Source organism: Chelon labrosus, assembly GCF_963514085.1.
Source record: "Chelon labrosus genome assembly, chromosome: 15".
In the NCBI taxonomy this organism is placed as follows: Eukaryota; Metazoa; Chordata; class Actinopteri; order Mugiliformes; family Mugilidae; genus Chelon; species Chelon labrosus.
This window is the reverse complement of record NC_140348.1, coordinates 16723841-16747221: the sequence shown is the minus strand read 5'-3', so window position 1 is coordinate 16747221 and position 23381 is coordinate 16723841. Positions and strand designations below refer to the sequence as shown.

At 39.5% G+C, this 23381-nt stretch overlaps 1 protein-coding gene across 1 annotated transcript in view; it reads right to left on the bottom strand.

The window, feature by feature from the left end:
• Positions 1–8392: 8392 nt before the first annotated feature.
• The window catches only part of mlip (muscular LMNA-interacting protein), a 30020-nt gene continuing 15031 nt past the window's right edge, over positions 8393–23381 (bottom strand). Inside the window, exon 11 of the mRNA XM_084561124.1 lies at positions 8393–11230. Within this exon, the coding sequence (XP_084417250.1) occupies positions 11009–11230 (222 nt within the window). The 3' untranslated portion in view covers positions 8393–11008. The remainder of the gene's footprint in view (positions 11231–23381) is intronic.

The following is a 23381-nucleotide window of genomic DNA, read 5'->3' as shown; positions in this document are numbered from 1 at the left end:
GATGCAGCCTGCATTCTCACAGATTTCTCCGATCTCACTAATTGCATTTCCTCACACCGATTCTGCCATCTTGGAGCAAGCTTCCCTCACGTCAGCTACATCTGAAGGATTGAATGATACTGAGGCCATGGTGGATTGAGATCCTCTGTGTCTCAGCAGGTTACGGAGAACGGAGCCAAACACATTAACGGCTGTAACAGCACCACATGAACACAGTCTTCTCTCCTGGTTTCTGATTGGACTTGATGCAAATTGAGCCTGCGCACTCTCGGGACAGCCTGTGGTCCCATTCATAAAGCTCTTCAGGGAGAACAGCTGGTTCCACCAGTTCTTCTCATTTTCAGGGATTTCACTCAAAATAAGGAGGTAACTCAATAGGATGAGATGCTGTAAAGTTAAAGGAATTTCAGGAGAAAACCATCTTTGAAAGCAGATAAAAGAAATGGTAGCAGGAAACAGAAAGGCCTGCAGGCTGTGGGAAATGATTACTTGGACTGATTGACAGGTGGTTCATCTTCAGATGCACAGATACGTTTCAATCACTGAGCTGTTGCTTTCTTGATGCAGTTTCACAGCTGATATGCACCTGTTGGTGTAAACATCACCTGGATGTAAAAGGATGAACTGTGTAATCTTCTACTCAACAAGCCTGCTCATGCACGCTGGCCATTTACTTTAAAATAACAACGTACACACAGTTGGCTTTGAAATAAAGGATGAACAGTTCGATGCATTTAAGAGTTAGGCTGTCATCCTGAACCATCTGCACTTTCAAACTCAGAGCTTTCCTTCCCTCGTCTGATGAATGAGCCTCGAATCAAATCGATAGAAAAGTCAAAATAAGACTCCCACACATACATAATGGCAAGTCAAAAAAGACATTTAATAGGACACACAAAAATATCAATGAATGAGTGAGAAGTCAATCAAGACCTACCATCATTCCCTAATTACTCCTAATCCCAGTGTATATAATAGATAATGACAATTAGAGATCTGACTTTGAGATATTACTATTTGTGAATCATTTTTCGTAATTACCCATAATTAAATCATGATCCACACTTCCTTCATGAGCCATTCTTGATTGTGACACAGAAAACAGTGACTACTCTCCTTTGAGCAACTGTATACATTTTGTTGGAAGGATGTAATTAGAATGTTTTATATGTAATTTTTATGATGGTGTGTTCATCGTGTAATACATAGAGTTAGTTAAACATTAAGGTTTGTCACAACTTCAGTTACGTGCTGCCCAGTGTACCATGCAAGTTAAAAGCCCATCAAATGAACAAAACCTATGCGTTTAAATGAAAAGTCAGCATTGAAACAGCTGTGTTTTGTCATGCTGCACAAAAAAAAAAGGTCAACACAGACAAGTAACGTACAGGCAGAAATGCAAACAAAAATCCATAGCTTTAGCTGAATGGACTGTAACACAACATGTCCGGTCAAGGCTGAAGCATAAAGCTTCCTTACAGAATAATTGTGTGTGTGCTTCAAGGCCACACTTCATCACCACTATGTACCTTCTAATCTAAAAAGAGAGCAACAAATCTTTCATTCTCCATCTGAAAGGCGAATGCACCGTGGAGATGAACTGGGAGCTTTTGCTTTCATACAGCCAGCAGAGGACCGAACAAAACCCTCAAACCAGTGATGTTTTTTGTGCGGTTTACTACACTGGTCTTGGTGCATTTGAATGAATTTGTGTACACAAAATACCGCGTTCGCATATTTTTGGTTCATCCCTTTTCAAAGGGATTTCCGTCACCTCAAAGAACTACCAGCGAATACATTTTTCACGTCTGCCAGTGGGACACAGACTCCAGTTTTTCAAGATGCCTTCTTCATTTTCAGTCCCTTGCTGTCACCTGGACTCATGGGTAGCTGGGGTCCGGATCTGTGTTTTTTACTGCTTCATTATATTCACATCACTCTCTGTCAGGTTTCTAATTTACGTCAATAGCTGGAGCTACAAGTGTTTGATCTTTTCCTCTTTTTCACTTTCCATTTTCAGTAGAACTAGTGGTGTCTTGACGGCTATTATTATTTTTTGCCATAAAATCTTGTACAGATATCTCCTCGAAAGGTCTGTGGCTTTCATGTGGACGAATAGATACCCTCCAACAGTGCATTCACTTCCTGCCCTACACCTGCCTCACCTAAGGGATGGCTGTCTACCAGTTAAAGCCTTGCTGATACTTTGGCACAGCAAGTGGATTTGGTGTCTCAGTGACACATATACAGCATCTATTTCCCTCACAAGAAACTCTTGCTGGATTTGTTTCCTTGATCTTTTATGATCTGAAAGCTCGTGTGCATGCATATTTTAGAATTTAAGTAGGAGGCCTAAGCCTCAGCAGTCCGAATCTTTTCATTGTCTTGCAGGTGTGATGACCCCTGGTGATCTGGAGCACCTGTGGCGCCTAGTTAGACCAGGTTACAAAAAGTCCTACCTGTCTAAACAGTTTCTCTCTGCTCTTCTTCCCAGGCACTTCACATTCCTGTTTGGTTCTGTTGCTTTAAGCTGACCACCTGTCTCTTGCGCTCTACAACATCTAGACACATACTCTTCACTTGTGCACAACATGCTCCGCTGACTGTACTGACTTCCACATCTCATAAGTGATTTGGCACATTGATTTGATTTAATATGGTGAATTAATAAAGTGTTGTTTAACTGAAATACTGGTGTGTCTCCCTGTTGTTGTGGCCACTTGAGCCAGGTCATGACTCAAGTAATTTAAAAATAGCTGCAGTCCCAATTCATCATGCGGTTGGCCATAAATATTATTTATTATAATGTGTCCCTCAAAGGTTCATATAAAAACTGGACCCCGAAGAGAAAACGTCACAGTGGTAGCATTCCTTTGTTGTGCAGACGTGCATTGCTGTCACACTCAGCCTCCACTAACAGACTAAAAGTGAAAGATTTATCTTTGTTTGCTCAAAACATCCGGGTGGAAATCTTCAGCAGAGAAGAAAGCATTCTGCATTCTGTTCAAACAGTGTCAACAAAAAAAAAAAACACATTCTTCCACCCACGCACAGGACAACAATTGACATGTGGGATATATTACAAGTCATACTCGCAGATATCTGTTATATCTTAGGGTGAAATGATTTTCATTTACCCTAAAACATTATTTGGTCGTCCTTGTGAAGCCTTTATCTTTTACGCACCAAAGTATCCTCTATAGGCAATTTGCCGCTTTTTTATTTGGGTTACTTTCTCAGATTTTCACCCACAATAGAGGAGCGATTTATCACGGTCAATCATTTTTGATTGTAAGTTGACTGTTAAAGCTGGTGTGACAGACAGCTAGAAATGGGAGGCTTGACTCTCTTCTTTCTCCCTGTTCAAAAGAGCCTTCTACTGACAGATCAGACCAGTAATCGAACCTAACAGTAACACAAATCCTGTTAAAATATCCTTTGCATTAAGCTTTAAAATCTACACAATACCATTTCATCAGTTATATTCATTTGACTCACAGTGAACACTCATGTCAGTTGTCTTTTGACTACTTTGCTGTTACTCTTCTGTCCATCACCACAAAAAACAAAAAAACAAACAAAAAACACCCAAACGATCTGACTGGCCCGACAGATCTGTGTTGGAGCATAATCAGTTTCCAGCGGAACAACACCAGACCTCTAGCATTAAATTTCAAGGAATATGACCATCTTCAATATGGAATTACATTCAGTATGTCAGATATGCAGCATGCATGCAATTAATAAAAGATTCCTTAATTATTTGCAAATTAGAAAATGCACTCAATTAAATAGAATGAACTATTATCCAGTGTCCATTATTTATTAATGGAGGGTCACAGGAGGTTGGAACCACCACAACCTCTGTTGGAGACAGCTCATGCGCTACATACTGTTCGCTTAAGATATGTATAGCCTGTATAAAAAAAGGGCTGCAGCTCAGCACCATCAATAGTATTTAACAGTACTCCATAGCATGTTATAAGATGGGGTAGTGTAGCCAGGTTAAAAAATAATTAGGTATGTCTCTGAAGCCTTCTCTGTGTGCTGCAGCTAAAAGTCTAACAGCGAAGTATTTCCACATCCTATGTTGTTATTGTCTTGTGATCGGTGACTAGTCGACATGATGCTTAAAAGCATCACGGCACAGCAGTACAGCTGTACAATTCCTAACAAGCACACCTACGGCCAATTTACAATCACCAGTTACAATCACCCAGACAGGTCAGATAGAAATATTTAATACAATAATATTTTTTACACCAGCAAATACACAACCTTTATACAGCTCTTGGACTTATTCATGATATCATTTTCTCTCATCTCTTATACTCCATTACTTTGTGGTCTCAGGCATCAGACTACTGACATCCCTTCATAAACAAGCCGTCAAAGCTGTGGTCAAGAAACCACTGACATCCCATCACTGGAACCCATTTTAGTGTCATTTCCTCAGTTTTTACATTTTTATTACCATCCAGCTCCACCCATTTCTGATGACAGACTTCAACATTTTGCCATTAACTTCAGAATTCTATGAAAAGGAAAATGCAGAAACAGGTGCTTTAAGACATGATCAGCACAAATTGCATTTTCAGTTAAAGGCCCAACCTTATGGCAAGCAAATTTTCAGGACAAAGTCTGCCCAGAACTGCAAAAATAAACATGGTCATGGCCATTGCTTGTGTAAATCAGCTCTCGTTAAAAGTTTGAAAACTTTTGTATTGATTGTATTTATGCAGCACCGTATTGAGCAATATGCATCATATTCTGATCCCCGTCCAGGGACTGGTGCTGGAAATAAGCTTTGGCTTTATACTGCTTGTCCATTACGTAGTTAAGATGAATGCCTTGGTGATTATTAGGGGGGTCAAAATATGCAGCAATTAACAAGAAAAGCAGTAAAAGAAGAAAAAAAAAAACAGTTGACATGAATACATTTATGATTATGTGCAGTGTTTTGTGTATGCGTGGAAATTAAGTTTTAACTAACTGCATTTAGTTAAAACTTTAGAGACTAAAATGAAAGAGTAGGTTTTCAAATGTTTCAGAACATTTTAAATGACTTGAGATCAAAGCAATAAAAGAAATTTCTAATCATGAAGTTTTCCACAGTGAACATCTTTTATTTTGAATTATACATTTTACAAACTTAATCATACCCAAAAGGCATCATATAAAGAAGTGAATTTGTTTCTGTGAAGTCCAATATCTCAAAGTTGCTGTCTGAATTTCTGTAAATTACAGAATCTGAACACTCATTAGGAGCTTTTACTGAGAACATAAGAAGAAGGACTTCTGTTGATTCCTTTTTATGGAAAATCCCTTGGACGATATTGCATGCATTAAGCTTTTGAATGGTGTGGTGCTCCAGAGATGCCTTACACAGCTGGTGTTACTGTACATTGCTGGTGGGGGCCTAAGTCTCCCATGTGCCTTACAATGGATCATCATGTTTCTGGGCTTTCAGAAACCGCTGTCCCTGCGGCATTGCTGTCAATGAAGCGTCTGAATGGACACCTGTCAGTGCTCTTTCTCCAATTATTTCTGTAATTCTGTGGTCTTCTTGCGAAACAGCCAGCTTCTCCTGTCCTCCTCCAGTTGACATCATGAGTGCTTAGGCAATGTGTATTTTTCCCCTCCATTTCAAATAATTTTTTTTCCATTTCAGTAACTGTGCATCATATGCTGACATTTACAGCATTACAAATATTTTTCCATTGAAGACACTGATTTACAGAACCGATGCTCTGAAAAGTAAAACTTTGTTTATAAATAGACTGTATATAAATATGGACAACGTCTTCCCACTTCATTGCATTGGCTAAACTGACGCTATTTTCCCGGGATACCATCTTTCTGACTTTCCGAGAGTGGAGCCACGCCGAGATATTGATGACCTGACCACACTTCAGCCACATGTGTATTTTAGTGTTTTAGTTCGGCCCAAGTCCCATCCACTAACATGGGGGGGTGGACCTATACTGCAGCCAGTCACCAGGGGGAGCTGTACTTGCTTTGGCGAGTTTTGCCGTCCATCTTTATACTTTCTATGATTTTATGGTATAAAAGTTTCACTAAACTTCTTAAAGCCTTTTCGGTGGCATCTCACTTGATCGTCCCAATTTTTAAGCATATGCCAACAGCTGGTCATAGTGTTCAGAGGCTGTTACTTATGCTATTAATCAAGCACACACTTCCACTTTATGATCAGGATGGTTCATCTTTCAACACGCGTGGATGACAGCAGATTTAGATGGTTAAGAATGTTATCTTAGATTTTGTCTTATATTACGTCCCTTGAGGAGGGCTAACTTAAGCCCTAGTCAAACTTCAGCAGTATTACCCGGGGACGATGAGATGGACAACATGCACTGCAGCACATTTTGAGTTTTATTTATTGAAGCACCAATATGTTCATCACATCCGTAAGAGGTGGAGCCGATTCTCCCCTGGGATCAATACAGTCTTCGCTAATGAAGATTCCGCCTTAATTGGTGCAAAGAAGTTTATTGGCAGTGAGGACTTGAGGGAAATAGATGTGGAGAGATGGAAATGACGAAAGAGATCTAAGGGAAGGGATGAGAGGGGTGGAATGCATAGACGGATGATGGTCTTCAGACACGGAAGAGCCCAGGGAGTGAGACTCAGGGTGAGGGTACGTCCTTGTCCCACAAGTTCCTGTGATAAAAGATGGAAGAGGAAGCAAAGAAAAGAGAGGGATGGGGAGAGTAGTGGTGAGAACTGAGACGAACAGGTAGAAGGGTAAGAAACAGTCTTGTTTCTGAAACTTGGTTACAATAACTTATTTTTCACATTATATTTTTTTAATATTCTTTTAGTTATGAACCCAAATTGAAAGCGTAACTAAAATATAGTGGTGTAAAAGGCACAATATTTATTTCTAACTTGTAGAGGAAGCAAAGAACATGACAAGGCTGAAGTAGCCTTGTCAACAGAGTTTGCTTCTCCTGAATGCGCCACATTCAACACAGACCTTGGAGAGTAATTTCTAAATCACATGACTTCCTCAAGTAACACAGTTACATTTTTTAATCAATAAACTGTGGTCTTTTAGTTGGCCTTCATTTTATAGTTGTCCGTGTCTATTCCTGCCTCATTAGAAATCAGTTTGCAGGTCAAACATAGGACGCTGAGATGAAGACACAAATGCAACCTTGGAGGAGAATGCTGGCTTCATTGGTACAAAGCTAAACAGCATTGCCACTTCACCTGCCTTTGTCTGCTAAGAGAGGGTAGCAGAGATGCAAGTCCAGCTATTAAACTGAAACAGATTTTCAAGGTCTACTTGTCACCGGGAGACACGAGACCTATGTGAGAATCCTTGCAATGAACATCTCTGAAAGACACTTGCTTTTCTGAATTCACACTAAGAAAGAAACTGTTTAACATCAGCTGTGACCCATGTAAAACAGGCATTACGACTCAAAATGAGCACTGCATATGGAATATAAAGGCTTGACAAAGTGTGCAAACAAGCAGCACAATCCATCCCCAAGATGACCCACTGGTGAAGACCTGTGTCTCCTCTTGGTTTTAATGCTTCCCTTTCTGGACAATCAAGTGGCATCGGGTTCACTCAGTCACCTGCTGCAGAATGAGGGAAGAGCACTATCTGAAAGTATACGAGACTTAAAAGGAAAGAGAAAGTGTAAGAAATACTGACTTGACTGACGGACACACAATTAAACGTAAATCAACATTTACAGCTGGCAGCTGAGATAGACTCCAGCCAAATGTCTGGCCCGTAAATTGTCATATGTGAAATAGAAAAGCGTGGCATGTATAATAAATGTGCGCCGCTTCATTGTGGTTTGGCCTCAACCCACACCGTACACTTGACCTTTGACCTCCATCTCTGGCATTAATAATGACTATGTATGCTATCCATTTTAATGGCAGCTACTTCAGCATAATCCTTACATGTTAGGGTTAGGGTTAAGGTTAAATTTGTATTTATTGTATTTAAAATTTATATAACATTATATAAATGTTTTAATTGCATATTGTACTGTATAATGTTCATCTGTTTTGAAGGTGGAGTTACCCTCATTATATTGTTCTAAGTAAGTTCTCCTCATCATATTGCCATTGTTAATTGTCTCCTTTAGCTTTTGTTGGAACAGTTTCTTTTTTTTTTTTATACGCTTGTGCAAATGAGTAGACAGACTTGTTTGTATTCATTTTCTCAGAATCTCTAATCTTATTTAAAGTTTGTGTTCAACCACACAGTTATTTTGCGCAGCCCTTCTCCTCAAGGAGGAAAAAAAGAACACAACCTCTATCTGGGTCAGGTCTCAGGTTGATATGTCAACTTCTTATACAACTTAAAAAGACTTTTTGCACAGCCTCAGGGGGCTTCATGTCCCTGTTTTATAATAATATTATTATTGTTGTTATTATGATCACAGTAGGCAGCTAGAATGGAGAAAATGTTGCAACAAAACTTGGGAGCACTTGTATAAGTTGTATCAGTGCATGGTGAAGATCTGTAACCCATTAACACTAGTGTAAACTGCTGCTTTGGTTAGTCTCATACACCAGAGTCAGGACACTAGTATTCCACTAATAATCAGACTAATAGCCCATGTAACCACCTCCATTGGAAATATTGGCACGATTGGGTTGAGATGCATGCTGTAAACCTTTTGATAACCCATTCAAAAGCTGCTCCTACATCCTTAATTTGATTGTGGGTATATACACTGCCACCTGGATTTGACTAAGCAAATAGGTACGAGCCTCCTATTGGATAATTACTGCATGGGCGATTATCTTTCAGCTGGCAACAAGTTATTAACCCCAACTAAGGCAATGAGTAGTTTCTCATTTCTTAAACAACTGTGTCGAAAGACACATCCCGTGGTCGTGGAAAAGATGTTAGTCTGTTTGAGCAGGGTCAAATCATTGGCATGCATGGAGCAGAGACTGGCCACCAGAGACCAGACCTTAACCCCACTGAGAATCCTTGGGATGTGCTGGAGAAGGCTTTGCGCAGTGGTCAGACTCTCCCATCATCAATACAAGATCTTGGTTAAAAAAAATAATGCAACGTGGGTTGGAAATAAATCTTGTGACATTGCAGAAGCTTATCGAAACAATGCCACAGCGATCAAAGCTAAAGGCGTTCCAACGAAATATTTGAGCGTGTGACCATTTTTAATTTTTTTTTTGTGGCAACTTTTTGGCCAGGCAGTGTGTATTTGATGTGCAACAACGGTACATGCATTAGAGACGGAGCGCAGCAATCACCTAGACCATTTAGACTCCCGCTTCTCCAAGTGCCTCTTTTGTGGTTGAGTAGGCTTTTAATCAGGCATGGGAACAAGAAAGAGAGGAATCAATAAAACAGCAGTCGAAGTTAAAATGGTTCCTGTACTTTCTTTGAAAAGGTCCTACTCATGATAACTTTAAATTGGAACAATTCAAGCAAACACTGATTTCATTAGTCTCGTATTTTCTTCATGGACATGGAAATTCAAGTGTAGCTGAAGAAGAAGAAAAAAATCAACATAAGACAGGGAAGTCCTTTATTGGATAGTATATTATTTAATATTAAAATAGTATTTTCTTTACAGTGAGTCATATAATTTTCATGAAGTAAAATGTTGAAGCATAAAGACCTCATTGAGTGTTTGTGAATTCAGACTGTAAGACCGTAAAAAATTAAGATGGATTAATTAAAAAGTGGTGCATTGATAAAAGTGGTGCTCAACTCAAGGTTTGGAGGATGGTGCCAATCACTGTCCCATTCACTGTAGCCTTGTCCGTAAGTGAAGAGGCTGATCCTGAATTCAACTAGCTTAGGGTGAAGTCCACAGCTCACCGTTGTCTGTCTTTTTATCCGAAGTCCTGTTCATGCCTGGCATAAAACACGCGTCTTGGGTTATAGGATCACAGGTGGGTAGCTCCGAGATCACTCAGATCTCATTTGAAGGCATGGGCTGCAAAGGACTGTCACACTCTTTACTTTGATTGGGCCACCTTGGAGGACCTCCTGTTGAGCTCATGTCCTCTCTATTAGGCAGAGCTTTGCCTCATTATTTTTGTTCTACAATTTCACATCTTTGAAATTTTGAAAGTAGAGAACACAGACGTTATTCTGAATGATGAAAAGAGCATCCAGAAAAGAGCGGACTGCACATCGAGCCAATGAAACTCTAATGATCCAATATTACTGAGAGAGACGGAGCCTACTCGATGTGCTTTTCCACCGCTAATTGTTTAAATACTTTGTCTTTCTCTCGCACGCACACAGTTTTTATCAAGTCGCAGTACATTGCATGCGGCCTATACACACCATTTGATTGCCATTCATTCTATTTTAAGACAAATGTTTGCACAATTTTCCACCCACTCCCAAATGACGCAAGTTTATTCAAATGTATACTCCAGAACTGAGATCCAATCACAGGTGGCCACTTGAGACCCATGTGCAGAGGCACTGAAATGCCAGATGAGAACAGATGCACTCAGAGCGGTCCACTTGTGATCAGACAACCAAGGATGCTTGTTAATATATGGACAATTGACAAGAGGACATGAAGTCAACACTGGATTAATTATAGTCCAGTGTTCCTTATTATACCGGGCATATACTGATGTAGCTCTACACTGCAGCACAGTGTTTACATGTCTTCCACATGATTTATCAACTGGTAACGAGGACATTCAATTTCATGGCAGCAGGAGTGATTAAAATAAAAAAAAATAAAAAAAGAATAAGGCCTGATTTTGTCCACTTTGAAATGAATTACCCATCAAGTCAAAAACTACATGGAGCCTTGCAATATGTGCCACCAGTTATCTTAAACTGCACGTGCTGCGGGAGAATTAGCAAACGACCAGCCACATGCGGTTTTATCATCTGTGCTGTGCACAGTAAACGTTCACTGTCAACTACTGTAAACCATATGGAAAAAAAATGCACTCATCTGAATGGGTCTTAGCAGATAGTTATTCACTGAGGATAAAATGATTTCATGCTTTAAATATGAGTTTCAAAAGTTTCCATCCGCCTCTCAGTGGGACTGAAAGGTGTTGACACATCTTTCCCAGTGTGAATGATCTGGTCTTCAGGCTCCGTTATCTGCAGGTCACATACTATGAACGGACTTCTTCTTTCAGGCTCCCTCTGCTCTCTCAGTGCTTTTCCTTGTGAACCTCTGTGCAAATATATCCCCGGCTTGTCACGACTCATATCTTCCACCTGAAATGGAAAAGAAATTAAAGCTGTGAAAATGCTCTCAATTCCACTGGGGCACTGGGATTGAACGTTCATAGTGTGTTTGATTAGAATTGTTGCTTATTTTTTTCTACTTTTGCTCCATGTGTGCTTACAAACTGGCAGGCAACATATTACATAACATGGTGCACTGCTGAGCACCATTTACATGAAATATTTATTGTGACATTCCCATATAGTTTGGTGTGAGCGTTTAGTGTAATTTTCTCTGTTGTTAAAAAACAATTTTCTATAATTTCTGACAAGACAAAGGACACCCTTTGTGCATAGGCATCTCTGGTGGCTTTTTGTTCTCAACACACTTCAATTGGCCTAGGCAGGTGTGGAAATTGTAGCAGAGTGAAAATATAATACAGCGAGGAAGTAGACACGCTGCCCGATCGAAGCGGTGATACGGAGCTGCCTTTTCTGTTCTGGCAAATGTTTTTATGCTGACAGAACGCTTTGAGTAACTATTGATCCCCAATCTCAAGCAGACCCTCCTTCTCTTTTACATTACTTAAAGTTGGATGAAAAGATCAATGACTATTTCACAACTTTTATTGCAGAGTCTGGTTCAGGTTCTCGAGAAAATGGCCTACAACTCCTTAAATTGTTTACACTTATTTCTAGAAAAAAAAAAAAGAAAAAAAAAACAAGACACCACAATTGAGCTGTTAGTGTATTTGAACCATTTTATGACCAAGGTGTTAGACAGGCCCTGTGTATGCAGACATGCAGTCAGTGAGATTGGTCTTTCCTCAATAACTTTGCAAAAATTTCCCAACCCCACATGTAATGGAGACAAATTTGGAGCTGTTGGGAAGATGTACTTCTAACTACCACCCACTGCTTCCACTCTGGTTTAAGTGAAGCCAGATACATCCAGGAACTACCCGCCTAATTTCTCCTCTGAGAGAAGAGACATGATCTGAACGCATGCTTGGTTATCTCTTGGCGAGGCATCAATAAAGCTATATATTCCTCTAAATTAGCTGGAGAACGAACCCATGTCTCAGTGCTTTGTTCGTCACTTAATTAAAATTCCACGTGTTAAAATTAGCGCACAGATAAACGGAGGTTATATACATATATATATATATATATATAGATATATAAAACATTTAAATGGACAAACAATATATACCCAACTCCAATTATAGTTAGGCTTTGTTTAAATAAAAGCTTATCTTCCTTCATTCCACCTTTACTGATGAGCAACAGAATGAGCAGTTTCACATAAGCTCATTAAAACGACAAAACGTTTCCCTTTAAAATTGTAAGTAATCTGGTAAAAAGCGGCAGTTTTCAATTATAGCTGGTCAGGCCTCTGACAAAATGCGACCAACTTATTTTGACCACATTCATTTATTTTTTTTTCATTGCGAGTTTAAAAGACATCACACTTTAAAGATTGCCACCGTTTCTTTTGTGTGCTTGGTGGAATATCAGCAACTTAACTGAACATGGCAACGGGGACTGAGAGGACACAAACTTTGTCAGAGTTCTAGGTTTTACATAATCTTTGCTTTACAGACATTTTAACAACACATAATCATCTACACACAAAACCCCACACCCAAAGAAAAAGTAAAGAAAAAAACAGCCTTCCACCCATGGTTTATGAAGGCACTGAGCTCATCCATTGCAAATACAAAAAGGATGTGTGTCTACAACAAGAACTGAAATTAGTGTACACTATGCAAATTTTTACCTTTGCACAGTTGTGCCAAAAATAACATCTAAATATAAGGATTCTGATCAGACTACTTAAAACTACAGACTACAGACGACCTAAAACAAAAATAAATTAACCAAATAGAATCCCCTCCTTTCCAAACTCCCCTCTTTCCTCAGACCATTTGGTTCATCCCAATGAGGCTGGTTGAACACACCAGGGACTCATCAACGCTCTCCAACGCAGCTTGACTGTTTAGGAACTTAACACCTGTTTACTGACAGAACGCTTGCTGCTTTCTCGCAGTATTATTTAACGCTGTTGTGCATTTTAAAGGCTTGAAAAAATACAAGGCCCCGTGTGTCAAGTTCAGCACTCAGAGGCTGCGTTCAGACTGCAGACAGATCTGATTCAAATCTGATTCCTTCTCATATCCGATTTTTAGGGCTGACTGTTCACACTGCCTTTAGCAAGTGTCCAAATCGGATATGGTTCTGTTCAGACTGGGCCACATTCTTCACCGGTCTGATAGGTTGCTGTAGCAACGAGCGGAAGCGTCATTCAGCACGTGTATTTGTCAGACGTTATATAATTGCGACTTCAAAATCGAGATCCGATTCAAATCTGAATGGGCTAAAAATCGGATTTTGGCTGGCAGTCTGAACGCAGCCAGAGTGTCCCGGCTGTGCGTGACGAAGTTTCAAGAGCAATCTTTGACCCTGTCTATCTTTGCACCTGAATCTGATTAAATATTTAGACTTCAATCACAAGGGTTCCTGTCGGATGACACTGCCCATATCAATGACTGTCCGTATAAACATGACTAAAATTACTATTTTTATACCGTTTTCAATCGCTTCCTCTCCCACTTCCGAAAGGGCTCTTTGACAAGCTCAGTAGTATTTTTAGTAAATTCATCTGGAATTATAAAAAACCCAGGCTAAGACTTGGCCTGCTGTACCTGCCTTATCACAGGGGAGGGCTAAGACTCCCAAATCTGAAACTGTATTATTGGTCTGCTCAATTACGCTCTGCAGTGTTCAACAGGGATTTCTCCATCCTGAGTGAATATTGAGCAAGCACTATATTTGTATTCTGCAGAGCCAAAACAGCTGAAAAAAAAAAATAGAGAACCCTTTCCTTAAAAACACTATTGGCATCTGGTATCAAGCACATCAGTATATTAAAGACACTCCTCCCATATCCCGCGTCTCCCCCATATGGGGTGATGCATATTTCAGGGCAGGAGGAGCGGATGGTGGTTTTAAAATCTGGTCTGATAGAGGTGTATGTAAAATAGAGGACCTTTACATGAATGGCAACTTTCTCACATTTGATCAGTTGTGTCAGATCTATCACATTACAAGAAAACATTTTTTTAAAACATTTACAATTAAAACATTTCATACAGTCAAACTATAAGCAAATGTTATCTGAACCACCACCGCTCTCATAAAAAGCTGTGTATACTCGGCATATATCCAGACAACTTTACTGTTATCTCAATACAATCAATTCTGATCGACTTTGGTCTCCTGCAGGCCAGAAGAATGACTGCTTTATCTTGGAAAAAAATGGATATACCTTCGATAAATGTGTGGGTGAAAGAGATGGCATCCTCTGTTGTACTAGAGAGGTCGACTTATATAACTAGAGGAAAGGCAGAAGAATTTGAAAAGGTGCGGGGACCGTTACTGGAGTTTCTTGGGCATCAGCGTGCACAACTTTGACATTGCTTTTTGGTGTTGTTGTTATACTATTGTTTTCTTCATTATTGATTTATTGTCATTTTACTTTTGTTTAATATGTGAAATGTGATATCTTTTTATATGAAAAATGTAGTAACCACAACTATTTCACTGTCTTTGCCAATGTTATTGTGTGTTTGTGTTTAATATGTTCAAAAATCAATAAAATCCTGTCTGTTGCCTCTGAAAAGTACAATCCAAAGATGTCCTATACACCCATACAAATGTCTGTTGTATGTAACCATACAATATTTTCCACTGTGACGTCCAAATGTTTCTGTGATCATCCTCTAGAGAGCAATTCCTTATTTTCTTTCCCATTTATTTTATCACGTTGACTGTTTTGTCTTTGAAGGGTCATTGTATCCGGTCTCCGATTTAGAAGCTGATATAAAGGCATTCAGTGTACTACTTTCCCCTCTATGACGTTGTTGTACGTTTTGTCTTCTTCCAGACAAGGTTATTTTTCTCTCTGAGCTTATCCGTCAATTTTCTGTCTGCTATCATTGCTTACATTTGTTGTCCTTCTGATTTCCTTTGCAATGTACTGTGGATAAAAAAACACACATTGAGCTGCAGAGTAGCATTTCCTCAGCTGGGGCCAGGCAAAGCCTCATTTCCCCTTTAATTATTGCCTAACTTAGTTTTTTGGTCTTTCTTCACCCATTCAGATATATTGGGAAATGAGCTTGTCTCATTCAATGAACTGCTGGGTTTACTTATTTCTGTTGGGAGAGATTTGAGAAAAAAAAAATAGATAATACAGAAAACAGATGTGGAAAAATAACCATCGACCCTTGAGAGAAGCTAAAAAATTGTGGGAAAGTCCACATTGAACTTAATTTTGGAGCTTAGGGGAATGAAATGGTAATGTAGTTTGTTAAGCAAGATTGGTTTAAAACTGTATTAAATCTCTGACACAACTGAAATCATCCATGATTGTGAATATCTTGGACACTATTTTAGAATAAATTTTCACTGTGGAGCAAAACTCCTGAAGGTTGGTCTGGAACTAATTATGGGTGATGTAAAGAAGAGCAACAGTCAGACACGTCATCTCAGCGTCGTTGAGCTAAATTAGTTTACAACAAAATGACTCTGATTGGTTGTAGGGCTATCCAATTGCCTGCAGAGCTATTTTTTCCTCTGTATCAGTTGAAATAGCATCCACATTGAAATCCAAATGGCATGGTACCAGACTTATATTCTGATAAGACGGAAATCTGTCTGCACCAGGCTAAGTCACCGTAGTCTTCATTGCAACTATTTGGCAGCAACCGCCATTGTTTGCGAGTGCAGTTCTGCACCTTATAGTAAATGATGCCAAATCTCTTCTCTTTCCTTAATTTGTATGCCAATCCTTTCATAGATTCATGGCTCATAGTAAGGCTTCAGGAATACTAATTTCTTTTTAATTTGATGTCAGTATATTGTCTATTTTGTATATTGTTTTAATTGCTTCAGCCTTATCTGGGTTTGTGTTATACGTATGGGTCTTGTTGGAGCTCTTTTCTTAAATGTTGTTAAATAGTGAAAAAACATAAAATGTTCTTTTATGTATTACTTTGCCCAGGAATTATTCATTAGGGATTGTTTTTCATTTCCATAGAGTAGACTGGTGATTGCTAATGATGTTATTCACATCTGTCATATCATCTGTTTCATGATGATGTAAAGTAAATGAATGAATAAAAAAGTAAACACTCCTTGAGGGAGTATATATATATTTTTTTTAAAAGTCCCTTTTTACATTACATATTTCCTTGAGGAAAGAAATGGCAGTAGTAAATAATAAATACTTTAAATCCTCCTTATGTTTTGAATTTTCTGTTTATTATTAAATACGTTTCCTTTTAAGAAGGCTACTTGTGCTCGCCCCCTCCTCATTTTCTGTAAATGTGTAAATGATCTTTATTAGGGTCATTATTGTGTGTCCAATGACTCCGTGACTTACTGCTACATTAGATGTCGCTGGTCGGTGTTAGTGCAAACCACACACCAGAACAAGCTGCTGGCATCCACTTCAATAAGCTTGATCAAACCCTGCCGTGTTCCTCTGCCATGCCCGTCAAAGCCATCACCTTTGACCTATCTGTATTCGAGCAGCAAGGATTTCACGGTCTTCCATGTCCTGTGCAGTTTTCCGGTTTACATAACAATTTTTTACTTTATTTTGTATTTACAAGTGCTAAAAAGTTGCTGATGCATCTAGTAGTCTGTTGCTGCATTTCATTGCATCACCTCCACCTGTCCATCACTACATGCTGTGCAACCATTCTGTGTATTACATCAACATCATGCATCAGTGTCTATTAACTGTAGAGATCTGTGTACCAAACCTACTCCTGCACAACGTGATGGAAAGGGTGAAAACACATCAGGAAGGCAAGAAATTCCACAAATTCACTCTCGACAAGGTTTAACACCTGTTAAAAACCACTGCAGGTGACTACTGATTGAGAGAACACCAAGAGTGTGCAGGGATCTGAAACATATTCCTGTTTTCTACATAATTCTGAACGTGTTCCTTCATTGATTTCTACAAAAACCTGCAAAATAGAAAATAATAAAAACAAAGACAAACTTTTGACTGGTACCGTGTATAGCTGCATAGCTTTACTTAAAATTATATTCAATAACTACTTACAGTGGAGAATACTACCAACATAAATACAGCAATTATTAAACAGGACAAATGAAGTAGTGGAAAATGGATGCACAATATCAAAACAGTCACTGTGTGTCTTTTCTGGTGTTGTTTGAGGAATATATTGGTTGCAGACCACCACCATGTTCTGGTAATGTTTTAATAGTGGAAAACATCAATGCAATTATATACCACCTTTGTGCGTACTTCTGTTATTTTTTTTCAGCCCCTATTGCTGACTGCTCTGCAAAGTCAAAAGAAACAAACAAATGTGGTGAGTGGCAGAGTGCCTTTAATGTGTTTTTGCAGCCAAGGATGAAGGATAACAACAGACAACCTGAAAACATAATGTTTTTTTTGTCCCAATTCACGGGATTTCTTCAAATGTGGCTCAAGCCTCCACCTGGAGCTTCGTTGTCAAGGGCCACCGTGCCTCGTGAAACCAGATTTTTTAACCATAACTTTCTCCCTCTCTCGTCTGGCAATTATCCAATTTATCTTTTAATGAAAAGGTTAAGAGAAGACAGCATTTTTTTCTAAGTGGAAATGACTCACTGGAACCGCACAGCACCTGACAGGATGACCTTACCAAAAGGTTTAGCTAATAACTTTAAAAATACCTGAAAGTCTTCACTACACATAGCGTATAAGTTTAGACAGATAAGGACAGAAACAGCCATGAAGCGCCAAGTCTAGTTTCCTAATTAAAATGTGTGTTACATTCATAAGAGCAAGGCCGGAAGAAGCTTTTGCTTTTTCTCTGTCCCAAATTAAGTGACTGGCCTTTTGACCATCACATCTGCTTTTCATTGCCATTTCCAACACATATCTCCTCAAATAATGCTCACAGCCGCACATTTTTTTTCTCTATAATTACAACACACTGGCAATCACATCTTTTGTGCTTTCACTCTGCTCTTATGATGATAATGATTTAAAGCTGCATATGTGGACGTCGTCCTTGTTTCCTTGTTTCAAGTGACTAAAAGGTGTTGAGTGGAAAGCAAAAACAAATAGAAAATTTAGAGCATTTTATGCGACATTTTATTCTCACATTCTGCACTCAAAATGTGCCCCAGTTAAATTTTAGGAAGAGTAATGAATCAGCTCACGGAACTCATAAGACACATACGAGTCACATATGAAATATACTATGTCCAACTGAGGCTTGGGACGCTAGTGCAAATTGAAAAGGAAATCAGACCAGGAAAGAAGCAGTTGCAGTGAAAGGAGAAATAAGTGTCTTTTTAGACTTTACTCATTAGACGTTTCTTCCATGGCTTCTTAGAACAAGGTTGTGATTTCTGCTGATAATGATTAGTTGCTGGTCTGCAAACCTTCTGATGCACTGTCTTCGAACTCACAAGGCATAAAAAGGTATTGTTATTACTGTGTGTCTTTTTATTTCTTAATGATTTCTTTTTTAATTATTTATTAATTTCACCATTTTGCTCATTTGAAAGAAAGACAGTTTAAATGATGAGATGTGATTGCACTTGTATAATTAGTGCATTGGTTGAATTGTTAATGTTTCAGTGAGTGTATTCTACACATAAAATGAAAAGTACATGAAATAGATGGTTGTGAGGAGTCCATTTTTTTTTTTTTTTATCACTATTAAAGTATTTTCTTTTACATCCAGATGTACCCAGTTGACAAATGCTAAGCCATCTGTTAAAGATCACTGTGGAACGTCAATTAATTCTTGAGCCAAACTCATTGCAGACATTAGCAATGTCATCTAGCCATCCGCAAAAACCGTGTAGTTTGTAGGAGACATCTTTGCGTTTTGTTGCCATCTAGAGTTTACTGGTGGTATTGCAACACGAGTTGAACAGCAAAAAAACAATTACCCAAGTTAGTTCGGGCCACAGTTAACCTCTTCATTGAATGGGTCAGATTTGACAGGAGCCGCCACCGCTGAGCAGAGATGGCTAAAATTTTGCAAACATAATTGCTGAATGGAGTTCTGATTGGCAGGGTGTACATTCTCGGGATGACGCCGTTATGCTGTATCCTTACTCGTGGAAAATATCTGCAGGGAACAGGAAGTGAAAACTGAACTTCTCTGCGAGCCCAAAGCGTAAAATTGGATGGGGAAGCTTGACTGAAAGCTTTCGACTGATACGTAGACATTAATAATGCCAACTTTCCGTGAATCTAAACTTGTATGTCTCATTTGCAATTAAATGATTGTTGCTCATAGAGTCTGTGCAGCAAAGAGTCAGGGTTCCATTGCAGAAAAGCCATCTTGAAAGCTCGGTATTCCTATGCCGTTGGAATAATTAAATACACTGAACAAGAAAGAGCAGCAAGTGCATCTCTTCAGTCTTCAACCATAACAAAGCATTTATCTCTGTTGAGGTCACTGTGGCGGGAGAATTTGTCGCCAACAGATCTATGTGCAAGACATTATGCATACACCTTTGTCTGCTTTAAGTATCACCTGCTGTGTGCACGTCTTGGAAGACGGCCTCCAACGCCTTGAACGTGAAGGGGTCAGGGAAGCCACAGGGAAGCCACATCAGTGGCTTTATACGAGTCCACTGACATTTCCCCTTTGCTCATTTTTGATATTTTGATAAGGAAAGTGTCAAAGAAGAACTGTTGGCTATGGTTCTGCTGAAAGATAATAATACCACTAGTGACATTACCTTTGAAAAACATGAGGAGTTATTCAAAAAGCATGGCTTGTCATTTGAAAAAGTCAGTCTAATCGTCACAGTTGGTGTTCCCACCATGGTTGGCAAAAAAAATAAAAAAGTCCACCGGGATCAGAATTAAGAATGTCACTCGTAAAATGAATGAATGCACGTCACTGTGTCACATTCACAAAAGGGTGCTGAAGAGGTTATGGACAAAACAATACAGTTGATTAACTCATCAGAGGGTACATATCAAGTACACAACATCCCCTGTTCTACAAATTTGTGCTGGAATGGAAAGTTGTTCATGAAGAGCTCTCATGCCATGTTTGGCTAGCTGCAATGTAGGCGAGTCACCACTGAAGTGACCCTCAAGAGCTTGTCGCCTGTTTAAAGATAAATTGGTGACACAAATCCATATGACTAGATGATGCTTCACTGTAGCAAGAAAAAACTGGATGCTCAACTTGACTTTGATATATAGAAAAATTTGTTATCGAGGATCTGCAGCACTTTTTGAGCGGCTTGTCCCCAAGACTATGGCACATGTTTGGTTGCAATCAAAATTGTTTTGCAAATTAGATTTATTGGCAAAATGTGCAAACTAGCAGCTGTTTGCAAAAAAAATCAAACAAGAACAATTTAAATAGTGCCACACAACTAATGTTACATGTGGTTTCTCCAAATTCAACACAAAATGCCTCTTTTAATCACTACTGCAGTCTCAAAATTATTCGACCCCTTCATGACAAGCATCTTTAGTACTTAGAAGAGAACCCTTTTACTGTTATGACCCTCTGCGAATGTGACACCAGTGTCTGGCAGCGTTAGTGGGGAATCTTAGCCCACTCCTCAAGGCCTCCAGTTCACTAATATTCTTGGTGTTGTGTGCTGCAACCACCTTTTTCAAATCCCACCAGAGATTTTCAGTGGGGTTCAAGTCAGGTGACCGGGATGGCCACTGAAGTATCTTCCAGTGCTTATTCTGAAACCTTGGTGGACTTTGAGGAACGTTTAGGATCATTGTCCTGTTGGAAGGTCCAATGACGCCCAAGCTCCAGCTTCCTTACAGACGACATTTTCTCCCAGGATACTTCATCGAATCCATCTTGCCCTCCACACGCTGCAGGTTTCCAGTTTCAGAGGAAGCAAAGCAGCCCCTGAGCATCACTGCAGGGTGTTGTTTTCAGCGTATGCTTCATTCTTCCTCCTCCAGACATACCGCCCATCCATTGGCCCAAAAAGTTCTAGTTTTGCTTCATCGTTCCACAGAACAGAATCCCAAAACCTCTTTGGCTTATTTATATAGTTTTGAGCAATTTGGAGCCGACTTTTCTCGTTCTTTTGGGTCAGTAGTATGTATTGGAGTTTGGGCATAAAGCCCTTCAGCGTTAAGTATGTGCCTTACTGTGGAACCTGAAACCTCAGTGTCTGCTGTCACCAAGTCTTGCTCCATGTTCTTTGCAGTCATTCGAGGGCCTCCTGCCTCCTCAGGAATCTAAGGATTCCAGCCTTATCTCTAGGAACAGCCAGTGTCTTTGCTAGCTCTTTGGATCCTTTTCCTTGCTTGTGCAAGTCAGTTATCTCTTCTCTGGCCTTTTTGGACAAATCTCTTGACTTGGCCATGTGTCTTAACATGCAATCAAAAGTCAAATGTCAAATGTCCAGGTATTTGAGGTGTTCTATCTCAAGCACACCTGATGCAACTAATGAATCCCTTGATTGGTTGTGCTTGAGGCCACACCTGATTTGCAGAAGTGTGCTCTCATGAGGAATTCTATTCAGGGAGCTGAATAATTTTGAAACTGGAGTAGTCATTAAAAGTGGCATTTTGTGTTGAATTTGGAGAAACCACTTGTTATATTAGTTGTGTGGAGCTATTTAAATTGTTCTTCTTTGATTTGTTCATTGCAAACAGCTTCTAGTTTGCACATTTTAGGGGCTGAGTATTTTTGATTGCAACTGTATGTTCTGATTATGTGTAGGTCCACCTATACATGCAATTTGCATTCTCGTGAATTAAATGAACACTATCAAATACGCATGAGCATGGGCGCATCTTCAGGACAAGCAATTGATTGGGACTCTTTGAAAACAATAATAACAAAGGCAAGTATAAACCCCTTTACACCTTGGAAGGACATATAGTGCATCAAAAATAATCCACAACCCCTAGGGCCCCCCTTTTAACAACCATGACAGATTGTGCTAGTTTGGACTAGGGGGATGGCACAGGTATGTCTTTGCCTGGGGAGGACTTCTAAGCCTAACAGCTGTCAGGTCTGATGTAAGACCTGGCAGCTGTGAGAAGGGAAACTTAATTTCTCAACATTAAACAAATGGTATCCTAGTTCTTTGTATTTGATTTATGGTTTTTAAATGTCTTTAGTTGACATATCCTGCAGATGCATTGCCGAAAGCCACTGTTTATGTTTAACTGATCCTCAAAAGAAACACTTCTGGGATCTTAGGCTTGTGTCACTTGTTTATATCCATTTTCTGTCGTCACACAATGCTGGCAATGTTGTGGGCTTTTGTAAAAATATTTTGGTTGCTATAAAGAGTCACAGTTAACTGGCAAGAAAATAAAATAGAACGCTCAATTCAATTTTATTTATACAGTATCAATAGCAATCCAATTTGTGTCACAACGCTTTGCAGAGCCCAGACCCAGAACCCCCCAGAGCAAACACCAAGGCAACGCTGGCAAGGAAAAACTTCCTTTTAACTGGGAGAAACCTTGATCAGAATCCAGCTCATTTGAGGGGAACCCAGGGACCCATCCGCTTGAGGCCAGCCAGTGAGAGCGATGAGTTTCTCCTCCTTTTGTGTGAAGACACATTCCATTCATAAAAGACAAGGAGGCAGACAGCAGTGTCTCTATTTTTGTAATAGCGCAAACCTAACCCATCGGAGCACTTTGAAAGAACAACTTGTTATGGATGTTATGTGCTACACTACTTCTTGACTGGGTGTAGGTGATTCAGGTTTACACTTGAGTTAAGTTGGTACAATTTTATTTATTTATTTATTAATAAATCCTGACTAGCTTCCTCCCTCTGTTTCTAATCTCCATTAACTAAAATGTGGAACAATTCCTCAAACGATCACAGTAAATTTTAAAAATGCATGCGTGCAACAAGTGTGCACAGATTTTCTTCTATCCTTTCTTCATCTGCAGCTTTGTGCATTTGTAAATCCAACAGCTTCAGTGGCAGCATGTACACTGAATCTAATTAACATGAGCTCACATTAATTAAGGTTAACCTGCTGTGTTATGTAAAGAATCACACATTCGCAATTGCACAGCAGCTGTGTAACCGACGCTCAGCTGGCTGAGCCGCGCTGAGCAGCGGATTGCATCTCACGCTGAATATAAATGTCATGCTCCACATGGGTAGCAAACAGTCCGCGTGTT